Genomic DNA, 20,255 nt, shown 5'->3' with positions numbered 1-20,255 from the left:
CAACAGAAAGATTTAGCAGACCAGCACCAAAATAATTAATCAGTACAGTGTGCTGCCACCTGCTGACAAGAGTGGCATGACACCCTGTTCATTTGGATAAAGAAACGCAAGCAGGCAGATGCCGAAATGGCTGTACTGCACCGTTCCTATACTGTAGCCTACTGATCTTGACAGAAAAGTAGAAAGTCGCACAGAGTACATGAACAAAATGCAGTTCCCCGGATGGTGTAATACACAAGCAAACATCTCAAGCAGATATTCCAACACACAGAAAGCTATGGCATTTCGGAAACTGATCTTGTTTTGTTAGATGGATAGATAGGTAGATACTTTATTGATCCCCAGGGGAAATTCAAGGTCTCAGTAGCATACAGACAACACACACACATTCACTAACAGCAGAAAAAGTAATTAAAAGTATACAAAAAAAACACAACTAAGCAATAAGGACAGTAGAATAAAGAATATACTAAAATACAAAATTATAATACAAAGTACAAATTATAGCCTACTAATCAATTCTAAAAAAACAGTATCCACATAGTGGGTGATTAATCAATCAAGAGGCGCTTGCAATGACTGAGGCAGGGACTGAGCCTGTGATTCTCTGTGCATAAGGTAAGGTAAGGTGCTCTGTGTGAATGAGTGTCATGGTGATGGTGCAAATGAGTAAGTCAAACAGTGCAACAGTGCAAGAATATATCTATATAATAAGTCTATATATAAGTATAAGTATATATACTTTTTTGATCCCGTGAGGGAAATTTGGTCTCTGCATTTAACCCAATCGGTGAATTAGTGAAACACAAACAGCACACAGTGAACACACAGTGAGGTGAAGCACACACTAATCCCGGCGCAGTGAGCTGCCTGCTACAACTGCGGCGCTCGGGGAGCAGTGAGGGGTTAGGTGCCTTGTTCAATGGCACTTCAGCCGCAGCCCACTGGTCGGGGCTCGAACCAGCAACCCTCCGGTTACAAGTCCAGAGTGCTAACCAGTGGGCCACGGCTGCCCATATAAATAACTATATATATTAAGAAAGGTATAAGTGTGCCATGGAGGGAGGGGTTATGCATATGTGCTAATATAGCACACAAATAGTGAGGTAGAAGACAGTGGTAAAGTGGCTAGTGGACAGACAGTTCAAAACATGGAGGTGGTGAAGAGGCAGACAGACTATGCAGAGAAGTCTATTTCCCCTCTTCCCTTAAGTGAAGCATGGAACAATTCAATGGCCCTGTGGACGAATGACTTCCTCAGTCTGTCTGTTGTGCAAGGCAGTGAGCGAAGTCTCCAGCTGATCAGACTCTTCTGCTTAACAATAGTGCTGTGGAGTGGATGACACTCATTGTCCAAGATGTTGATCAGTTTGTTCAGGGTCCTTTTGTCAGATATTGAAGTGATGCACTCCAGTTCAGCTCCCACTACAGAGCCAGCTTTCCTTACCAGCCTGTCAAGTCGCCCCGCATCCTTCTTCTTTGTGCTTCCTCCCCAACAAACCACTGCATAGAAGAGGACGCTGGCAACAACAGACTGGTAGAACATCCTGAGGAGCTTGCTGCACACATTGAAGGACCGCAGCCTCCTCAGTAAGTACAGCCTGCTCTGCCCTTTCTTGTAGAGTGCGTCAGTTTTGGCTGACCAGTCCAGTTTATTGTCCAGGTGGAGACCCAGATACTTCTAGGTGCTTACCACCTCAACATTGACCCCATCAATGGAGACTTGTAGCAGAGTGGGCTTAGACCTGCGGAAATCCACCACCATCTCCTTGGTCTCCACCTTGTTACCACATAACTGTTCCCTTAAAGGTCCCATGGCATGACAATTTCACTTTATGAGGGTTTTTTGTAACATTAATACGAGTTCCCCCAGTGGCTAGAAATGGTGATAAGTGAACCAAGCCATGCCTATCCCGCCCGGTCATAGGGGGAAATGTTACCTCCCCTTTCTTCTGCTTTGCCCTCTCATGAGAAAATGAGTTACGCCCACTGTGGCTGCCAGCATATTGTTTTTCCTCAAGAGACATCATGGCTTGCAAACGAGCGAAGCATGCCAATTGCTCAGTGTTTGGATGTACAAATGATTACAAAAGTCTTTTTTTAGTTCCTTCATCCGAGCCTCTGAAGAACCAGTGGGTTCATTTTATTTTATCTGGAAATGCGCTGACACAACTTCCCAAAGACTGTTTCCTCAACTTGGGCCAATACAGAGCTGGCCATGCTGAACGTCTGAAAATAATGTCTGGATCAGTACCAACTCTCCTTGACTCAGCTAAAAGACAAGTATGTCAACTAACGTTAAGATTTAGTTTTTGACCCTACATAATCACAGTAGACTCAACTCGAATACTGAGGTGATCTGTTTCAATACTGTGGACTACATTTTTCAGTTATCATATGAATTGTATCCTCCAGTCAGTGCGCCAGGATGTCGCTCATTATACCCAGGTCAGCCATCAACATTCCAGAGTGTATGGTAGTAGTTGAATCATATGAATAGTGTCCTCATGTGCACCTGGCTGTCTATTATTCTACACCACTGGCACACATTAACACCTGTATCCAGGTCAGCCATCAACATTCCAGAGTGTATGGCAATAAACCTCATGTTTTCCCCTTCACACCTGATTCAAATCAATGGGTTATTAGTAGGTTTCTGCAGAGCTTGATGTAATTGTAATGAGATGAATTGTAAGAACTTCTAATATAAAGTATAAAATATATAAACAAAAAAATGATATAATATCATTGTATCATTTCATAGATTGTTCGGTTACGGGTGTAACCTTTGTTCTCTGAGTGAAGAGACCGTTTGGAGGCGTGTGCCGATTAATATGAAGCACTAGTCCCACGCCACGACCTACTGGATTGTGCAATGTGGATACTGTTTAAGACACACCGGTTATACCGGCTACGCCCTTGATAAGTGTTGCATAAAACACCTGTGCTGGCGTGGGACTAGTGCTTCATATTGATCGACACACACCTCCAAACGGTCTCTTCACTCAGAGAACAAAGGATATGGCCCTTTCCATTAGACTCGTAATAACGAAAGGGCCATTACACCCATAACCGAACGTTCTCTGTCGTATTGAGACTATCTCTCCACCCATTACATATTCCATGTATGGGGAACCTCTTTAAGACACCCTGTGAGGAGGCCGTGCGGACCTAGTGCAAATAGATAGATGGATGGATGGATGGATAGATGGATAAATTAACTATTTACAAACCCCCAGGCCTGATGGCACTGCCAGACAGAAGTTTTCCCTGCTTTAAGCCCAACCTGGTAGCCTGGCGGGCCATCCTATATAATTGAAATGTATAGTCTGGAATCGACCCATTCACCTCGCTTAATCCAAGGGGCGGGCAGAGAATTGTCTTTCAAACTGCCTAGGCATGCAATAGGCCAGCGCTACGACCAATCAGAACAAAGAGCAGGATGACGTGGCCAGAGCAAAATGGCAAATACATCCTTCTTCGAAAGGAATGACTTAAGTGCATTGTGTTGCTCAACTTTTAAAGAAAAGCACAACTCCTCCAAAGTTGACGCCAACGCCGATTCAAACAACCGCTCTGCGTTCGCCATAGCCACCTTCCTTGTTGTTCACCGTCGCAGGACTGTCGTCATCCTGTTAAGCCCGCCTTAAGACTCTCTAACAAAATAGAGTGCTGTTATTGGATGACGTCCACGGCGTCAGCCAATAGAAATCCCAATGGTTTGCTACTAGACGTACAGGCTGAGCAAATTGATTTGCCGCCGCTAGGGTGCATCTAGATTTCTAGGCTACCAACCTGGGCCTACCAACCCCGCAAGACGCAAGGGTGTAGCGGAGGGGTGAAGAAACTCAGATACTTGCCAGACTCAAGGCTGCATGAGTTGAAAAAAAAAGATAAACTGGGCCCCTTGGGCCTCAGTGTTGGCAAGAGTAACAAGAACACAAAAATAAGGCTCCCTTTCAGGGATGGGTTGCGGCTGGCACCCGCTCTCCAAAGGATGGGCTAGCTGCTATGTTAATTGAATAGTATTTCACAACGGTTGAGGACATTGACCAAGTGGCCACTTTGCAGACATCCTGTAGAGAAGCACCTCGCCATAGTGCCCATGAGGTTGCCATGCCCTTTGTTGAGTGAGCACGGAGCCCTGGTAGAGTTGGGCCATCTGTTTCTGTGTAGGCCTTTCGGATGGCCTCTACAACCCATCTGGACAGCAAGGCCGTAGTCACCATAGACATTGAGGGGGACGTGTCCCCCCCAATATTCAAATATGACCAAAATGTCCCCCCCCAATATACGGACATAGAAAAATAAATAAAGATAAAAAACTCTACAGGAAACCAACAACCACCACCATCTGAAATGTAATCAAACATAAATAACGCACAAATTAGTGACCTAGTGATGGTTCCAGAGTAGCCTACACCCCTGAGTGGTTTGACCTGGTGGTTTTCCGTTTTTCTAGGGTGACCTGATTGTGTCCTCTTTTTAGTTTGTGAAAAAGAGGACATAAGAGAAAACACTGCCTCAAAAGGCTATTTTGAACTTATTTGTGAACGACAGAGAAAAACGCAATGCAATTTCGCTGTAAACACGTTTGAGGCTCTAGAATAACAAAATTCTGGAGGATTTGTAAGGTCTCAAAGAGGACATGTCCTGGAAAAAGAGCCCATCTGGTCACCCTAGTTTTCAAAAGCTTCCATTTCCTGCACCCTACCAAAGATCCTTGATTACTGTACTAGCTCTGCTTTAACCCTCTCTGACCCTACTACGGTGAGGTAGGGCTGGCAACAATATCGCAAAAGCTCACAATTCTCACAAAACTTGTTGGAAAGGTGTAGCACAGGCTAAGGAAATCCCATACATTTTTGGAGCCGATCAGACTCAAAGGGAACTTTGAAACATTTTCCATATTGTAACCTATTCTCGCAAATTCGCAATGATAGCGAAAGTGAAAAGTTTTATTTTAAATGATGAATTTGTGCAAGCCTGTGTCATTCATTTCTGTCTTACAACATAAATAATGCATTCATATGCTAGTACTAATGCCAGGAAATACCCTGTTTATAGGCATCTTAGAAATGGTTGTTGCATCTTGCATATTATTTAGATGCGCACTCGATCGCGCATCCATGCAGGCAAAACGTAGGAATCAAATGTGGCGATGGCACACAAGTTGGAAAAAACGTCGTAACAACTTGTTTGTGATTTTTAATAATATTTTTTGCATGGCCCTCAGACCCCACCACAGATTTGGTCCCCCCCAATGTTGACATCATGACTACGGCCTTGCTGGACAGCCTTGACTTGATACAAAAAAAAAAAACTCACTGAAGAAGAAGAACAGGCCAGTGAACCCTTCTTTTTCTGTGAGTTTTTTTTTGGCAGTTGGCAAACGGAGTGCATTACCACCAGGGCTTGAAAACGAAATTATTTTTCAAACGTTCCGTTCCGAACGGTTCAGATAGGCCTATGTTTAACGTTTTCGTTCTTGCATGCGTTCCGCCACCAACATATCGGTCCTGAACCGGTTCGGAACGCAAAATATCGTTCGTTCTTAAAGTTCCGGCAGTGTTTGGCGGGACTATCAAGTCTATTTTTGTGGACTTTACCTTAGAATAGACGTAGGCTACTAATTATTTCCCCTTGATTTAGCCTATACCGTAGCTATGGCCAAAAATAATAAATCACAGGCGGCATCCAAAAACATTCAGATGGGCTATCCATCCCATAGCCTACAGACTTACTGTAGGCCTAACCTATGCCTATAAATAATTTCTTATCAAAAATATTTCTGGATACGTGCTAAACTCCTTACCTGGTTGTAGCCTTTTGGAGTTTTATCCATATGGAGATCTTCAAAGGCTTGCGCTATAATTCCAACCCTGTTTATAAACGAACCTGTCTGTTGCTGACAAGGCCTCTCTCAAATTTCCTGTTTAACTCTTCTAGGCTACATAGAATAGGCTATAATTGTGCAAACATTTCAAATCCCGACTTTAAAACGACAAGGCGTGGACAGGCAAAATAGGCTATTACGCATAGGCTACAAACAATTTCCAAATCAGTTTCAGTAGCCTACGCCAGTGTTTCTCAAACTTTTACAGACCAAGGACCACTTAACCATTAGAAAAAACCTCACGGACCACATAGCTAATAGACACAATAGGCCTACTCACTGAACCCACCTTGCTTATTGTCTTTGCACCTTGCTTATTGTGTCAGAGGATTCATATGATTTAAATTGGCATAGCTTACATAGGCAGTATTGCAGAACTTTGGATTTACATACAAGTTGGTTCAATATTGCAAACAACGCATCTATATTATTTTTTACAACAGCTCGCGGACCACACTTTGAGAAACACTGGCCTACGCTACGAGCTGGCCTAAGATCCGAAGTGGCAGACGGATAGGTTACACTACAACAGCAAGACAAAATATACCCATTTGGACCAAAGGTCCATTTATTCGTTTTTTTTTTAATTTCAAACTGCAGAAATCAAATTATTAAGCTGTTATATAGAGAACGAAAAAAAAACCGTTATTAACCGGTTTTGTGGATTTCAGAATAACGTTTCTGTTCCGGAACAGTTGAAGACCATTTTGTTTTCGTTTCCGTTTCCGCTCCTCGTAAAATTCCGTAAAATTCCGTTCGTTTTCGGTTTTCGTTTTCGTTCCTTGAACCGGTTCGGAGCCCTGATTACCACCACCATCTGCTGGACTGAGGTGTAATGGCAAGTGTACCCCTCAGCCTCGTAATGGCCACCGGGTAAATAAGGCGAATTTGGAAGAAAGTCCAGGGCCTTTTTTTAGTCCCAGTCCGTCCCTGATTGGTTCTACCTGTGCACGTAACACTGGTGATTTCACCAATTAGCTGATCCACTTGGCTGAAGAGTTGTGGTAATTAGAATCAGCTGGTTTAAGTGAAGGGTTGGCACAGATATGTGGTAGGACTTCTACTTTCTGAAGCTGGACTTTTCCACCTCTGGATGTAGTGAGCAACTTCCAATTTCGATGTCCTGCGCTAGCTAGCGGCTACATCATCACAAACCTCCACCGCTCTTCCGCAAACCACTGCCAATGCTAGGGCTACCAGCGCCGTGAGTACGCCTACAATGAAGGACATCAGACAGCAAACTTTATGCCCAAGTTAAACATTGCGAGCTAACTACTCAAAGGTAGACTCTCTCTCTCTCTCTCTCTCTGTCTCTCTCTCTCTCTCTACTCCTACCTTACAGAGCCTTTATCTCGCTCTCAGTCTGTCATTCTGTATCTCTGTCTGTCTCTCAGTGTTGGGCAGCTTTTGATTCCAGTGTTCAAGTTAAGTTATAATTACCTTGTTAAATTGTGATGAAATGTGTTACTCCTTTTGAAAAGGAATTATTATTTTATTACTCTACTCGTCACTTTACTTTTGCCTTTTTACAGAAGTCCTTTAATTAAACATTTCTGTTTTTAAACTTTTTCTGATTTTCATTTGTCATTTTGTCTTGATTGAGAGAATGATGGTGAAAGAAAGATTGTAGTGCTGGAGAAGTGGTGTGTGCTCTTCCTACACATAACAATGAAATAACGTTTTGTCTTGGGTTAGGATTAAATAACAGATAATTGTGTATAGGTCAGTGTTTTTATTGAAGGAAAATAGTAACCAAGTATCCAGTAACTGTAATAATAGGTACTTGATTTGAATTGTAAGCATTGCTACACTTCCTTACTCAGGAAGTTAAGTAACAAAATGACAGTAATCTGTTACTTTATAATTTGTTACCCCCAACACTGAATTTCCAAAGGTTGCAGCTACAGTTGCAGCTCAAAGTCACGTTGGTATTAAAAAATATTGTGAAGGTATTAAAAGGTATTAAATTCAACTGAAGAATTTCTGTATATACCCTGCTGATGGACAGATAAGTTGTGCAGCTCCCCAATTCTCCTTGTTGAGCAGACTGCTAGAAGTACAATAGAGCAGTCTTTAGTGATAGCCACTTCAGCTCGACTGCCTCGATTAGTTCGAATGGGGCATGCTGGAATTCCCCCAGCACTCTTACCTAAGGTGCCAATGGCACCATTGGTACCTTAGGTCGCACTGTTTGTCGCTGGGCGCCATTCAAGAATTGTGAAATGAGGGCACAGCAGCGTCCCTACTCGTGAAGCCTTAATTGCGGATACCATGCCTCTGAGGGGGGCAGCGGATTTAACCTGGCCCAGCTGCTCTTGCAGGAACTGTGGGATATGCTGTGATGTGGAAACGAGGGGGTCCACCTGATGGACTTCGCACCAAGAGGTAAACTTGTCCAAACGGAAGGCATATGCCGCACGGGTAGAAGGTGCCCTTGCCAACTCCAATGTTTGGATGACTGGCTCCGGCAAGCCTAGGGCCCTGAATTCTGCCCTTTCAGGGGCCATGCCCACAGTTTCAGGCCCAGGTCTCCGAATAGGGAGCTCCACAAGGCTGAAAGGGGGAAAGGCATACAGCAGGCCTTGAGGCCACTGGTGAGCCAGAGCATCCGTCCCTAGTGGTGGGTTGTACCTCCCCAGGGAGAAGAACATTGGGCAGTGAGCTGTCTCCCTGGAGGCAAACCGGTCGGCTACTGTTTGTTTAGACGTTTTAAGTGTGCACTTCGTATTTGAAATGCAGCATATGCATGTTGTTTACTAACTTTCAAACGGTAGCACCTGTTCCTTTAAAACATATCCAAAAGACATTTTCTTGCATTAGTAGCCTATTGGCTACTTATTCTTTAATTCAGATTGTTTTAGGGCAACGGGATTATTAGCCAATTTCAATTGGACAATTTGACCGGAGGGATTTAATTTTCTCAGACATTTCTTTTTTTTTTTTTTCGGCCAATGTCCGGCAATTACCGGACAACGGAAACCCTGCTCCAGATGGAGCCTCCACTCTCCTGGCTGAGGGCCTCCCCTGGACAGCAAGTCCACCGCAGTGTTCAGAGGGCCCTGCAGGTAGGTGGCTCTTAGAGAAACGGCCCTTGTCTCATGGCTAATGTCCATAATTTGTGGGCCAGCTGCCCCAAGTGGGGAGAGCCCAGTCCCTCCTGTCAGTTGACATAGGCTGCTGCTACTGTGATGTCGGTCCTGACTAGTACTTGGCAGTCCTGCAGGCGTGGGAGGAATTGTAGAAGCACAAGGTGACCATTGATCGAGACCAGATCGAGACCATTGATATGTTGTTTCAACTGTTTGCCGGTCCAGGCACCCCGGACCACACAAAGTCACCCAAACTTTGGTCGACAGGGGAGTCAGGGAGGTCGGGAGATTGATGCTGCCCTGGAGTCCAGGGTCATGTTGAGGAACTGGGTGACCTGTGATGGTTCCAGTTCGCTCTTTTTTTCGTTTATCTGCAGCCCCAAATTCCTGATGTGCCGCAGCAACCTGGAAATGTGGTCGTGGCACATCTGTTGTGTTTGGGCACATACCAACCAACAGAACAACTGGATACACATACTGTAGGCACACAGCTATCCTTAAAGACTCTGCGGCCCCACTTTAGAAGTGAAGGTATGTACTTGCCACCTTCACTACATTTACTTTTGATGTAGTTAGTACGTATTCTGGCGTTTCTCTTTACTTTCATTATGTGTTGTTTCATTAGACTAGTAAAATACATTTTGGGCGCAGGTGTCCAGGCAACTGTCTCCTGCAAAGATTTCAGTGTTGGGACGTCCAATGCAGACCCTTTGTGCCCGTCATCGACACCTATAGAAAGACCATCCAAAAGACCTCGTATAGACCTCGATGAACAGCTTTAAACCCTACGTAGTGGCCTTCCTCCTCAGGAAACTTTGAGCAGATGCGCAGGATCACCCAAGCTAGAATAACGGCCCGGATTCTGCGTCCCAGGATCCCCCAGCACCAGCTCACAAATGAAGAATAGAGATACCTGTAGCAACCGAACAATTGATTCTGATATTTAGGCGACTATTTATTATTGATTTGTTATTGTTACAGTATGTAAACAAATATTCATATGCTCCTATGGATCATCTTCAATGCTTGTTTTGTATTTCCTCTGTAAATAAATCTTGACACTGTCTACTCTATTGAATGAAAATTAGGCAGATTTGTTGGTGGAATAAACAGTCAAGACTCAAGACAAGACTTTATTTATTATTTTATTAACTTATGTAACAAAGCACAATTTACTGATGTATTCCTCTCAAATGTAGAGGACCGTAGTCAGGTCTGTATATTTGGCCGACATTCTACAGAGAGAACATTGAGGCCAACAGGCTCCGCTCCAATCCAATTCAATTCAATTAAAAAAACTTTATTTATCCCTTCAATTATCCCTTTTCAATTTTCCCTATGCAGGCATAGTGACATAAGACATAACACAACATATAAGACAGGACAAAAGAAAGAACAGGACAGACAGGAGTGTAAGAGGGGGGGGGGGCGGGGTTAGTCCCAGGAGATGGAGCAGGAGGGGGCTGGGAGCATATTCAAGTTCAAAAGGTGAATAGCCTCAAAAGTAATCCAGGATAGTCAACCATACATGTGAGCTGTTCTACGACCTCCTGTAGTCTAGAATTAGAAATGTTAAGTGTCATTTTTAAGCACAATTAGTTGTCAAATAAGACAAAGTAATTTCCAATTTAGTGGTGAAAATGCTACCTGAGGTATCTCCAAGCATTCTCAGCTTCTGTGGCCATGGTAGATAGTAGCACATTTTTCACAATGGCACCTAACCAAAAAATATAGGTAGATGTAATAATGGCAGGTCAGGTCAATAGAGGTCTGATTAATATAGTGGCTCTGGTTAGTGTCTATAGCTGATATATATATATATATATATAAAATATGGGTCAGTGGTGTAGTCTAGTTAGCTGTAGTGGATATACTGTGATGTAGTAGTTAGCTGTAGTGGCTATACTGTGATGGTGATGCTTTTTAAGTGGGTATATTGTGTAGTCCCGCATATCACGTAGACTACACCACTGATATGGGTTATGTGTAACATGACTTCATATGCGTGGACATGGAGAACTTTGTCATTAAAAAATGATCCAGAGTAGTCTTCTCTAAACTACAGCGATTATCGGATCGCCCCCTATTACCACCAGCCCCGTGTTTCCGTCCTCTTACGTGTATGTGTCACTTACTATTCATTTCTATACAAGCCAAGACGGCGGATTCCTAAAGAAACGCAAGCACCCACACCATAAGTGTATCTAAATTAGCTATGTACCAAAAATTACATTTTACCGTGACTCAAAGAATTATAAACAGTCTTGTAAGACTGCGTGTACAAATTCGGTTGGAGCTCCAGTGGAATTCTGAGGTAGCAACGAGAATTCTGTCTAACGGGCTCTGGTCTAACCGTTCATGTGCCGTTGAAAGGGTGGGAGTAGATGACCCACCAGGCCAGCACTAACCTCCGAGCGCAGTAAACAAAATCGGATATTTCAGGCAGTAAAAGCCCCGGTAAAAACCAAACCAGATTTTGTTCAAATCTACACACCTATGGCTACTGACAAATGTAAGGTTAATTTATCAAATTTTATTTTGAAGTATTAAAAAACATCGTTGTTTTAGAACTTTTGGATGAAATGGGTGATAAATGGAGGTGTTACTGATATAGATGCTAATTCAGCTTTAGAACGATAGCAAATCAGAGCAACATAAAAAGCCAACAATGTAGGCTAGCATTAGCTACACGATAATAACTGTAACAGCATACATAAACAAACCAACTAAAGTACCGTATCCAAAAACAATATTTTAAACAAACCAGTCCTAAGACGTCCTACTGTAGCCACTGAGTTTCAACTTCAGGTACTGCTCCATCCGTATCAGATTCTGGGTCAAACTGGAAAGCTTGCGATAAAGCCATTGCAATATAGCCTACTGTAGGCTATCCACTGTAAATATTAGTGCATGGTACTGTGGCTGCAAGCTGGTCATGGCCACACCCCCACCCTCCACCTTGCCCCGCCTCTCTCCTCCTCATTAGCATTTAACGCTACAGACACAGAAATGGCACGTCCTAAGAAAAGCTCATTGTGGGACTGGTTGTGGTTGTAATTCTGCACCATGGCTGAATTTTGGGAAAGAGACTTCAGATACAGTATTAGGGGACCACTAAGGCCTATATAAAAGCATCCAAAAAGTAGCATGTCATGGGACCTTTAAAATCACTTGATCAGGAAGCTGTGTGCAGTCATTGGAAATAGGCTAAGTTATTTTTTTTATGTTCTTCACAGAAAATGAGCCAAGGCCAATGAATCTGAGTTTGAATAAATATTTTTATAACTTATAACAAGGGGCCATGTCAACCCATTCCATAACCACTCATTTCATGTATAGCGCCACCTAGTTAAACACAAAAAAGTAAAAATGAGGTGTTGTAATCGCAGGTATCTGTGACCTAACATAGTCAAAACTGCACGAAATTGGAAGTGTAGGATCATTATGACACCCTCTGTATGCACGCCAAGGGCAGACACAGTTCTCTGTGAATATCTTGAGAACTGTAGGGCCTAGGATGACCATTTTTTTCCGTATGTTTGCCTCCAGGGGTCATGTTAACCCATTTCATGTGCACACATGTGCACAAACAGATACACACACACACACACATACATTCACAGTAATCATACGTATGACACATACTCACACAGTAGACATATGTACGCATGCATGCACAGGCACATACGCAGGCACACACACAAGCACACACACACACACACACACACACACATAACATAAACATTACATTACATTACATTTGGCTGACGCTTTTTAGCCAAAGCGACTAACAACATAGTAAACAGTTTAAGTTTTAGAGCAGTTCTCAACAATTTTAGGACAATTTAAAAACATTAGAGTACAGTAAGAATAAGTGCATCAGTGAGTGCTGTTTTTAACAGTTACTTGTCAGTAATGTAAACATGTACATGCACACATGCACACAATTAAAAAAATTCTCAGAATTATGAACAGGCAAGATGGAGGTGGGGTTGTATAAAATGAATTTTACATGTGAAATCTATGAACTAAACATGTTTTGGTACTTGACAACCAGCCCAACTGAGGAGGTCAAAAATCCTGGGCTGCTCCCCGAGATCTCGGGGCACTGTCTCTGAATGTGTCCCTGATTGGTACCAAAATAATCTACTAGGCTTCTGCTTTCAAAAGAGGTCAAGCACTTGAATATAAGTCAAAGTATGTTAGTAGGCAGTGTGCAATTTCGAGCAAACACCCAAAATGGGGGGTGGGGGTGGTAAGTGTAATGATTTAGGCATAGGTTACTGTAGCCTAGTGTTCCTGTGTTCTTTCTGTATTTTCTGATTGTATTTGGCAAAGATATGAGAGATGAGTGTGTGTGTGTGTTTCAATAGCCAATGACAGACCTGGTAAATGACATCAAGGTAAAATGATGTCAGTGTTGTTTTTGGAAAAGGATAGAGTCGAGAGGACTTTTGTTTTGAAGAGTCTTCCATATTGAAAAATGTTTCGGGTTTTCTGGCTTCAGTCAGTCAAGCTAACATCTAGCTGGTAAGATGTGAAGATGGCGGAGCTTCAAATGCTATTGGAAGAGGAGATTCCGGCTGGACGAGGCGCTTTACTTGACAGTTATGCCAATCTAGAAAGAGTCGCAGAATACTGTGAGAGCAATTATATACAGGTATGGATAAGATTTGTGATCCTAAATGTACGCGCAGTGCTGAAAGGCATGGCTGTGAACGGAAAGACGTCCAGCCTTCATTAGCTTGCTAAGTTACCTAGCTAGCTGGCTAACATTTTGCTCATTGGTGTCCTTTGCTATTGACTACTGCCCATTGCCCTCAACAGATGTATCCAACGTTAACCTCATGGGTATCATCTTAGCAGTATATCATAGAAGACGCGTTAATGATCTCATTTAGATACAGTGCTGGACGTAAGCACGAGTAACTTAACGATGTTTAGCGGGGTAGCCATCTTGGGTAGAAGCTAATGGTTGGCAGTCATTGGTGTAACGTTATGGTTAGGTAGCTTGCTAGCTGACAAGCTAGGAAACACATGATAATGGTAATCTAATGGCTAGCTAGTTCGCTAGCCAGAACAGTTGCTAGCTGGCAATAAATGCAATGGAAGCAGTTCCCAGTATGCCAGTTCCCAGTTTTAAGATAGCGTTAGTTGTCATTGTCCACCTCATAAGTTTTATAATAAACATTGCAATCAAATAGTCTGCCTTGATTAGATTATTAGACAACAAACTGTAACGTTTACGATATGGCGAGAAAAGTTCACCGTGTTAGGCAAGCACAGTCACCATTCACCAAGTGGCTAGGAAGAACAGCAACAAATCTTGTCCGTAAAGTAGATGAATGTTCCGATAGATTTGTCTGATAAACGTAAACATTTCAGTTGCGACTGGTGCAGGACATATAACTGGTTGTTTGTGTGTGTGGTAAACGTGCAAGTAATTGGTGTTTCTGGTCGTAGATAACATTACTAACGATATCACCAATCATTCGCTCGTCTATCCAGTAAGCCAATGTTACTTGAACGTTAATTGTAGATACAAAAAACTATTTGTGACATCGGTGATCATAGCCGTTTGGCGTTACAGGCTGAGCTTGCTCAAGTCAGATAAGCAGTTATTTTGCTGCAGTTATTGAGATAACGGCCCGCAGAAAAACAAACAAACACACGAACGCTGCGAGGGATATCCATCAGATTTATATTTAGTTTGGTGTCTTGGGAAGCTTTGTTTCTATTTTGCTGGGCTTAACTCAAATTTGTTAAATAACAATTACCTGTATTCTACACTACACTCCTTGATGTCAACATTAGATGTGCCGCAGATTTGCTACATGTTGAACTCAATGCGTCCAATGGTCATCAAACGTTGAGGGCACTGTTTCCTCTGGGGTAGAGAGCCCCAGACGTGTAGCTAGAGCCATTAAACTGGTTTGTGGTATTGTAACCCCAAGGGCTTGTTCGAAGGCTCTAGCTACACGACAGCTTTACTAAGCCCGGCACTTGTAGGTCATTGGGCAACAAATCACAGCCGCTAAATGTCGCTCATCCCCTCTGGCTCAGATGGAGCGCGAGGTAAAGATGACGCGATCTAGCAGCACCTGGACATTTTTGAAGTGGATTTTTTTTGTAAACGTGATCACTGTGGAATACCGTAGCTATTGTTAATTGTCCTTGGCCCCGTTTTTCCACCAGGTGTATGTTGGTTGGATTATTTTTAGAGGTCACACCCTTCTGCGTGTGTCCGCTGCTTGATTTTCTCTTGCGGAGTGGAAGAGCGGTTCTCCGCTGCTGCTTCGTTTCACTTGGGTGGGTTGTGTGAGTAGGTGGGAGAGCAACATTAAGCTCATCATTAGCAGGGACATAGACTCGCTCTCTGAAAGGAACCACTCTGTTTTCCCTTTTGATGTTGTACCACAGGCAGTATCTGTCCTTTGTTGGAATGTATGAGTTATGGAGTGAATTTAGCATATTGAAAAGCACACAGCCTACTATACAGATCAGTACTGACAGAGTGACCATTATTCAGGTATAATTACAAACGGCATGTATAATCAAACATGGTTGATGGCTAAATGTGGGTGTCTGTTCTAGCAGAATCGACTGGTTGAAAACTATGTTAGTCATAGTTTTCATTATGTCAGGTTGTTGGTAGGATACCAAGTTAACTTAAGCACAACTTAATTTGAAACAAACTGAAGGTTTTCTTCTCTCTTCCGACTTTAGATTGTGTTTCTGTCTAAGCGATCTGTCTTGCGTTGGACAGGTGATGTGGTCTCTGTGGCGTTGCCGGTCTGTTGTTATGGCTGCCAGTGCATTGACTGTCTGTCTGGCTGTACGGTGTTGTTGTGTGTTTTTGGGCTGACAGTGGAGAGCTGTGCCCTGGTTCCCTGAATGGGACATGCTCCGCTTGAGCGTGCTGTGCCATGCTCTCCCTCTATGGGACCCTGACCTGGTTCAAGCACTCGCAACGCTGACTGCAGAAACAGAAGTGTTGACGGGCTACATTCAGAGAATGCTGAATGTTTGGCGGGGTGCGTGTGTGTGCGCGAACACATACCACTGAAACCACATACTTGGAGAGAAGTGTCATAAACTTCATTCAGCAGAGTCTTGGAAATGGCAAGATTGTTGAGTAGGCCATAGCCGCGCAATGAATGTGGTGTTTCTTGATTCAGGCATTGGCTTGCATGTTGTTGGAGGGTACCTGTGGGGTAACGTATGCAGTTTCCTAGCTGATTACCAACAGTATGGACATGTACTGCTTCATATTTTGAATTTGTTTTTGTTTATCTCTCTGGGTTGAATCTGGTTAGCATGTGGGATGATGTGTCCTTAAAGTGATGCAAGAAGCAAGTCGTGCATACTTAATACTCGTGCGTGTGCGTGCGTGCATGCGTACAAGTGCATGCGTGCGTGTGTGCAGACTGAGAATGGTCTGACAAACCCTCAGACCTGAAGCCAAAAGCCTCTGATGTGACTAATGTGTCATCTTTGTGTCATCTAATGTGTCAGCTGGAATTTTATAAATGTGACTCCAACCCCTCCTCTAGGACCTGCCAGGGGCATAGTGTCACAACAAAACTGTGTGTGTGTGTGTATGTAAACCCTTATACACTGGGCAATGTTTTGGTTTAATTTGATGTAAAAACCTGTCGGTTACATAACCAAAGTTGAGTGTTTTATTTGTCTCTTCATGTTCCTTCGAGTGGATTGTGTGTGTTGGCTTTTGCAAGGCTTTTATCCCCCACCCCCCCAAACTGCCCTGTGAATGTCTTCACACTCACTCACACGTACCACATTTATTTTACGGCTCTCTCCGATGTGATGGCGTTGCCACGGCAACCATGACAGGTGGTGATTGATGGTTGCGGGCAGCCAATGGCGCGTGCCTGGGAGGTGTTGTGCTGCGCTGTCATTGGGCTTGCAGGAGACTCAGTCTCAGTGTCCTGATCCGCTCCCATGCTCCTCAGGAAATGATTTTTTTTTTGAGGGGGTGGGGGGTGTTGAGGTAGGGTGTATATGTGTCATCCTGTTGTTATCTCTGCATCTGCACGCAGCCTCAGTTAGTCAACCCATAACTCCTTCTCTTTCCCTTCCCCTGTCCCATCTCCCTCTTTTTCATATCTCTCTCTCTCTCTCTCTCTCTCTCTCTCTCTCTCTCTCTCTCTCTCTCTCTCTCTCTCTCTCTCTCTCTCTCTCTCTCTCTCTCTCTCTCTCTCTCTCTCTCTCTAGTCCCCTGATAAACACAGGGCTTTGGAGGAGACCAAGAGCTACACCACCCAGTCCTTGGCGAGCGTCGCCTACCTGATCAACACACTCGCCAACAATGTGCTCCAGATGCTCGACATCCAGGCGTCCCAGCTGCGCCGCATGGAGTCCTCCATCAACCACATCTCACAGGTTACACACAAACACGCGCACACACATGGCTCAATATAATCTGTCAATACCACACACAAACATAGCACAATGGAGGTCTCCATCATCCACATCTCAGAGGTACTCACATACATACATGCATACATACATGAATACAGACATATACATACACACACACAGGCACATTAGACTTTAATGTGCATGCTTGCACCATTCCATAGGATTCCATTGTATAGTCGTCTGTGGCTAGTTACAGCATTCTCAACACTGAACCAATTTTGTTTTTGTCCCTACTAAAGATGTGGATCCAAAAAGATTTAAAAAAAATACAGCCCAGGTTGAAAAAGTTCTCCTTTAAGCCTGCCGAGAGTTTGTGTGTTTAGCCTACACCTCATATGTACCTTTTTCCCCCCTAGACTGTGGACATCCACAAGGAGAAGGTGGCCCGTCGGGAGATCGGCATCCTCACGACAAACAAAAACACCTCCCGCACACACAAGATCATTGCACCGGCCAATCCCGAGAGGCCCGTACGCTACATCCGCAAGCCCATTGACTATGGTGTGCTGGATGACGTGGGCCATGGCGTGAAGGTAGGCCATGGGAGTGCGGGAGGACACTTAGCATGTGGAGGGTGTCAGTCAGACAGCAGCTCGGAGACCCTAAAACCTTTGCATGTGCCTGTCCTCAATGCACTGTGTCAGTAGTACCTATGCAATAAATCTAATGGCTGTATTTAGTTTTCTTTTGATGCACTGTCTAGGCCCTTTTCTTGAAGGACTGTACCTAATTGATTGACCTAAAGAGCACCGAGTTCTTTTGCTCAGCTTTGCAGTAACCAGAGATTTTGTAGGATTAAAGTATCGTATTGTCAAGACATACAATAAAGATGTCACTCTCTTTCTTTAATAATGTTAATATTGAGGGCTATGAATTGAAAGAAAAACTCCATATGAATATCTCTAAAATAGCAGCTCCAAGATTGAGATGAATTAAGCCTATAGATTTTTAATTTCTTCTCTATAAAAACTCCCCAATATACTGTGTAAATGTAGGCTATGCTTTGCTAGTAGTTTGCACCTTTCTAGTGACCTGTTTGCCTGTGCGCTCTCTCTCTCTCTCCCTCTCTCTCTCTCTCCTTCCCTCTCTCCCTCTCCTCTTTCCCCCTCTCTCCTCTTTCTCTTTCTAAGAGTAACACACTGAAATACTTTGCCAAAGTGCCATTTGCCGTACTAACAGAATGATTCTCTTCTCTCTTTATCCCTGTCTCTTACTTGGCTCTTGTATGGTCTTAGTGGTTGCTAAGGTTTAAGGTAAGGACTTGTTCCAAGGCCCCCTTCCTCTCCTTGGCTTGGTGTGTAGTCGTGTTGTTTTTGTTTGTCCTTTCATCCACCAAAGTGCCTTAAAGGACAATATTTCATCTCTTCTTCCATCAGACAGTAATAGATAGATCTCTGTATAGATCTAGTTTTAAAAAGTGCCAGAGCTGGAACAGTTTTTGTTTTCCATGAGTGAATGTGTAAAAGTGTGGTGTTATGTAGGAGGTATGACCTGTTGACCTTTAACTTTTGAACCCCTCGTCCATATTACAGGTCAATGCACAGAACATGAAGGCAGGCGGGACGATCCCGCGCACTGCAGCACCGACCCAGAAGCCCCCAAGCCCCCCTGGACCAGGGAAGGGCACTCTTGGGTATGTGGGCTGGAGGATCGTACGCGCGCGCGTGTGTGCGTGTGCGTGTGCGCGTGCGCGTGCGCGTGCGTGTGCGTGTGTGCGTGCGCGTGTGCGTGTGTGTGCGCGAAATCTGTCCAGGAGGTTTTCAACAGGTTTTGCATCCTTCTAAGAAACTAATTTGGACCTGATACTTAGGGAAAAACAATTTAGCATTTTGTAAATGTATTAGGTTTGTACCGTTGAGGCCTAATTCAGATGTAATAGTTTTTTCCCCCTTAAAATGAAGCTTGTTAGAATTGCCCTGTCCTGACCTGAGTTTGATCAGTGGGGAGAGGACAAACACTGACCTTCAGATGACCTCTCTCCCTCTGTGTGTAGAGGAAGAAAGGTCTCACTCAGGAGATATGTATATGTTTTTACAGTGCTTCAAAACATCCATGTTTTATTCATGCCCATCTCCACAGCAAAAGACAGAAGGCTTACTTCCTCATTATTTGTGTGTGGGTGTGTGTGTGTGTTTAGACGCGAGACCACAGTGTTGCAATATTGGAATCTTTTATGACCTAGCATATTTCTTTGGTACTTGATGGGTTTGGCCATTACAGTTATGTGTGTGTGTGGCTGCTCTGCTTTCTAAGGCTAGAACTCTGGCATTGACAAATCACACTCTGCTCTCCAATTCCAGCATTGTGGGCACTCGAGTGTGAAATGTTTGTCTGTTCAGGGCCTTTGTGTTCTGTTGTGTTACTTGTGGTGTATGTGTGTGTTTGTGTGTGTGTTTGCCTCAGGTGTGTCAGTGTTGATTTTGTGTACCCCCTCACCCCCTCCAACCCTTTCCCCTCATCATTGCCCTAGCAACACAGCTGTCATTCATCACCAAGCTGTCATTCATCACCACAGTGCAACAGAAATCGTGAATGGCTTTCTAATGGACCCCCCCGCCCCTCCCTTGTACACCTAGAGCTCCACAGCGCCATTATAACTCCCACTATGACATTCAGCCATTGAACTGACACCTAGTAGAGCTCAGAATTTGCACGGTTACTTTTGCAGACGAGTGAATTAGCCAGCATCATAATAACCATTTACATCATCCACAGGCAGCCTGAACTAATTCTCTGACCAATAGCTGAAGTAGCTAAACATCAAACAAAGCCTTTTTTTTATTTTATTTTTTATCACGCACTGCAAATCACAGTGTGGTGTTTTGAAC

The 20,255-nt window shown here is 43.7% G+C and overlaps 1 protein-coding gene across 1 annotated transcript in view; it reads left to right on the top strand.

Moving 5' to 3' along the window:
- The first annotated feature begins 13,458 nt into the window (after window positions 1-13,458).
- The window catches only part of abi2b (abl-interactor 2b), a 19,488-nt gene continuing 12,691 nt past the window's right edge, over window positions 13,459-20,255 (top strand). Inside the window, 5 exon segments of the mRNA XM_042080725.1 lie at window positions 13,459-13,645; window positions 17,221-17,388; window positions 17,784-17,960; window positions 18,663-18,680; window positions 18,960-19,060. Of these exon segments, the coding sequence (XP_041936659.1) occupies window positions 13,529-13,645; window positions 17,221-17,388; window positions 17,784-17,960; window positions 18,663-18,680; window positions 18,960-19,060 (581 nt within the window). The 5' untranslated portion in view covers window positions 13,459-13,528.

Source organism: Alosa sapidissima, chromosome 23 (genome assembly GCF_018492685.1).
Source record: "Alosa sapidissima isolate fAloSap1 chromosome 23, fAloSap1.pri, whole genome shotgun sequence".
In the NCBI taxonomy this organism is placed as follows: Eukaryota; Metazoa; Chordata; class Actinopteri; order Clupeiformes; family Clupeidae; genus Alosa; species Alosa sapidissima.
Note: the sequence above shows the minus strand (reverse complement) of the source record. Positions and strands in the feature narration are given on the sequence as shown.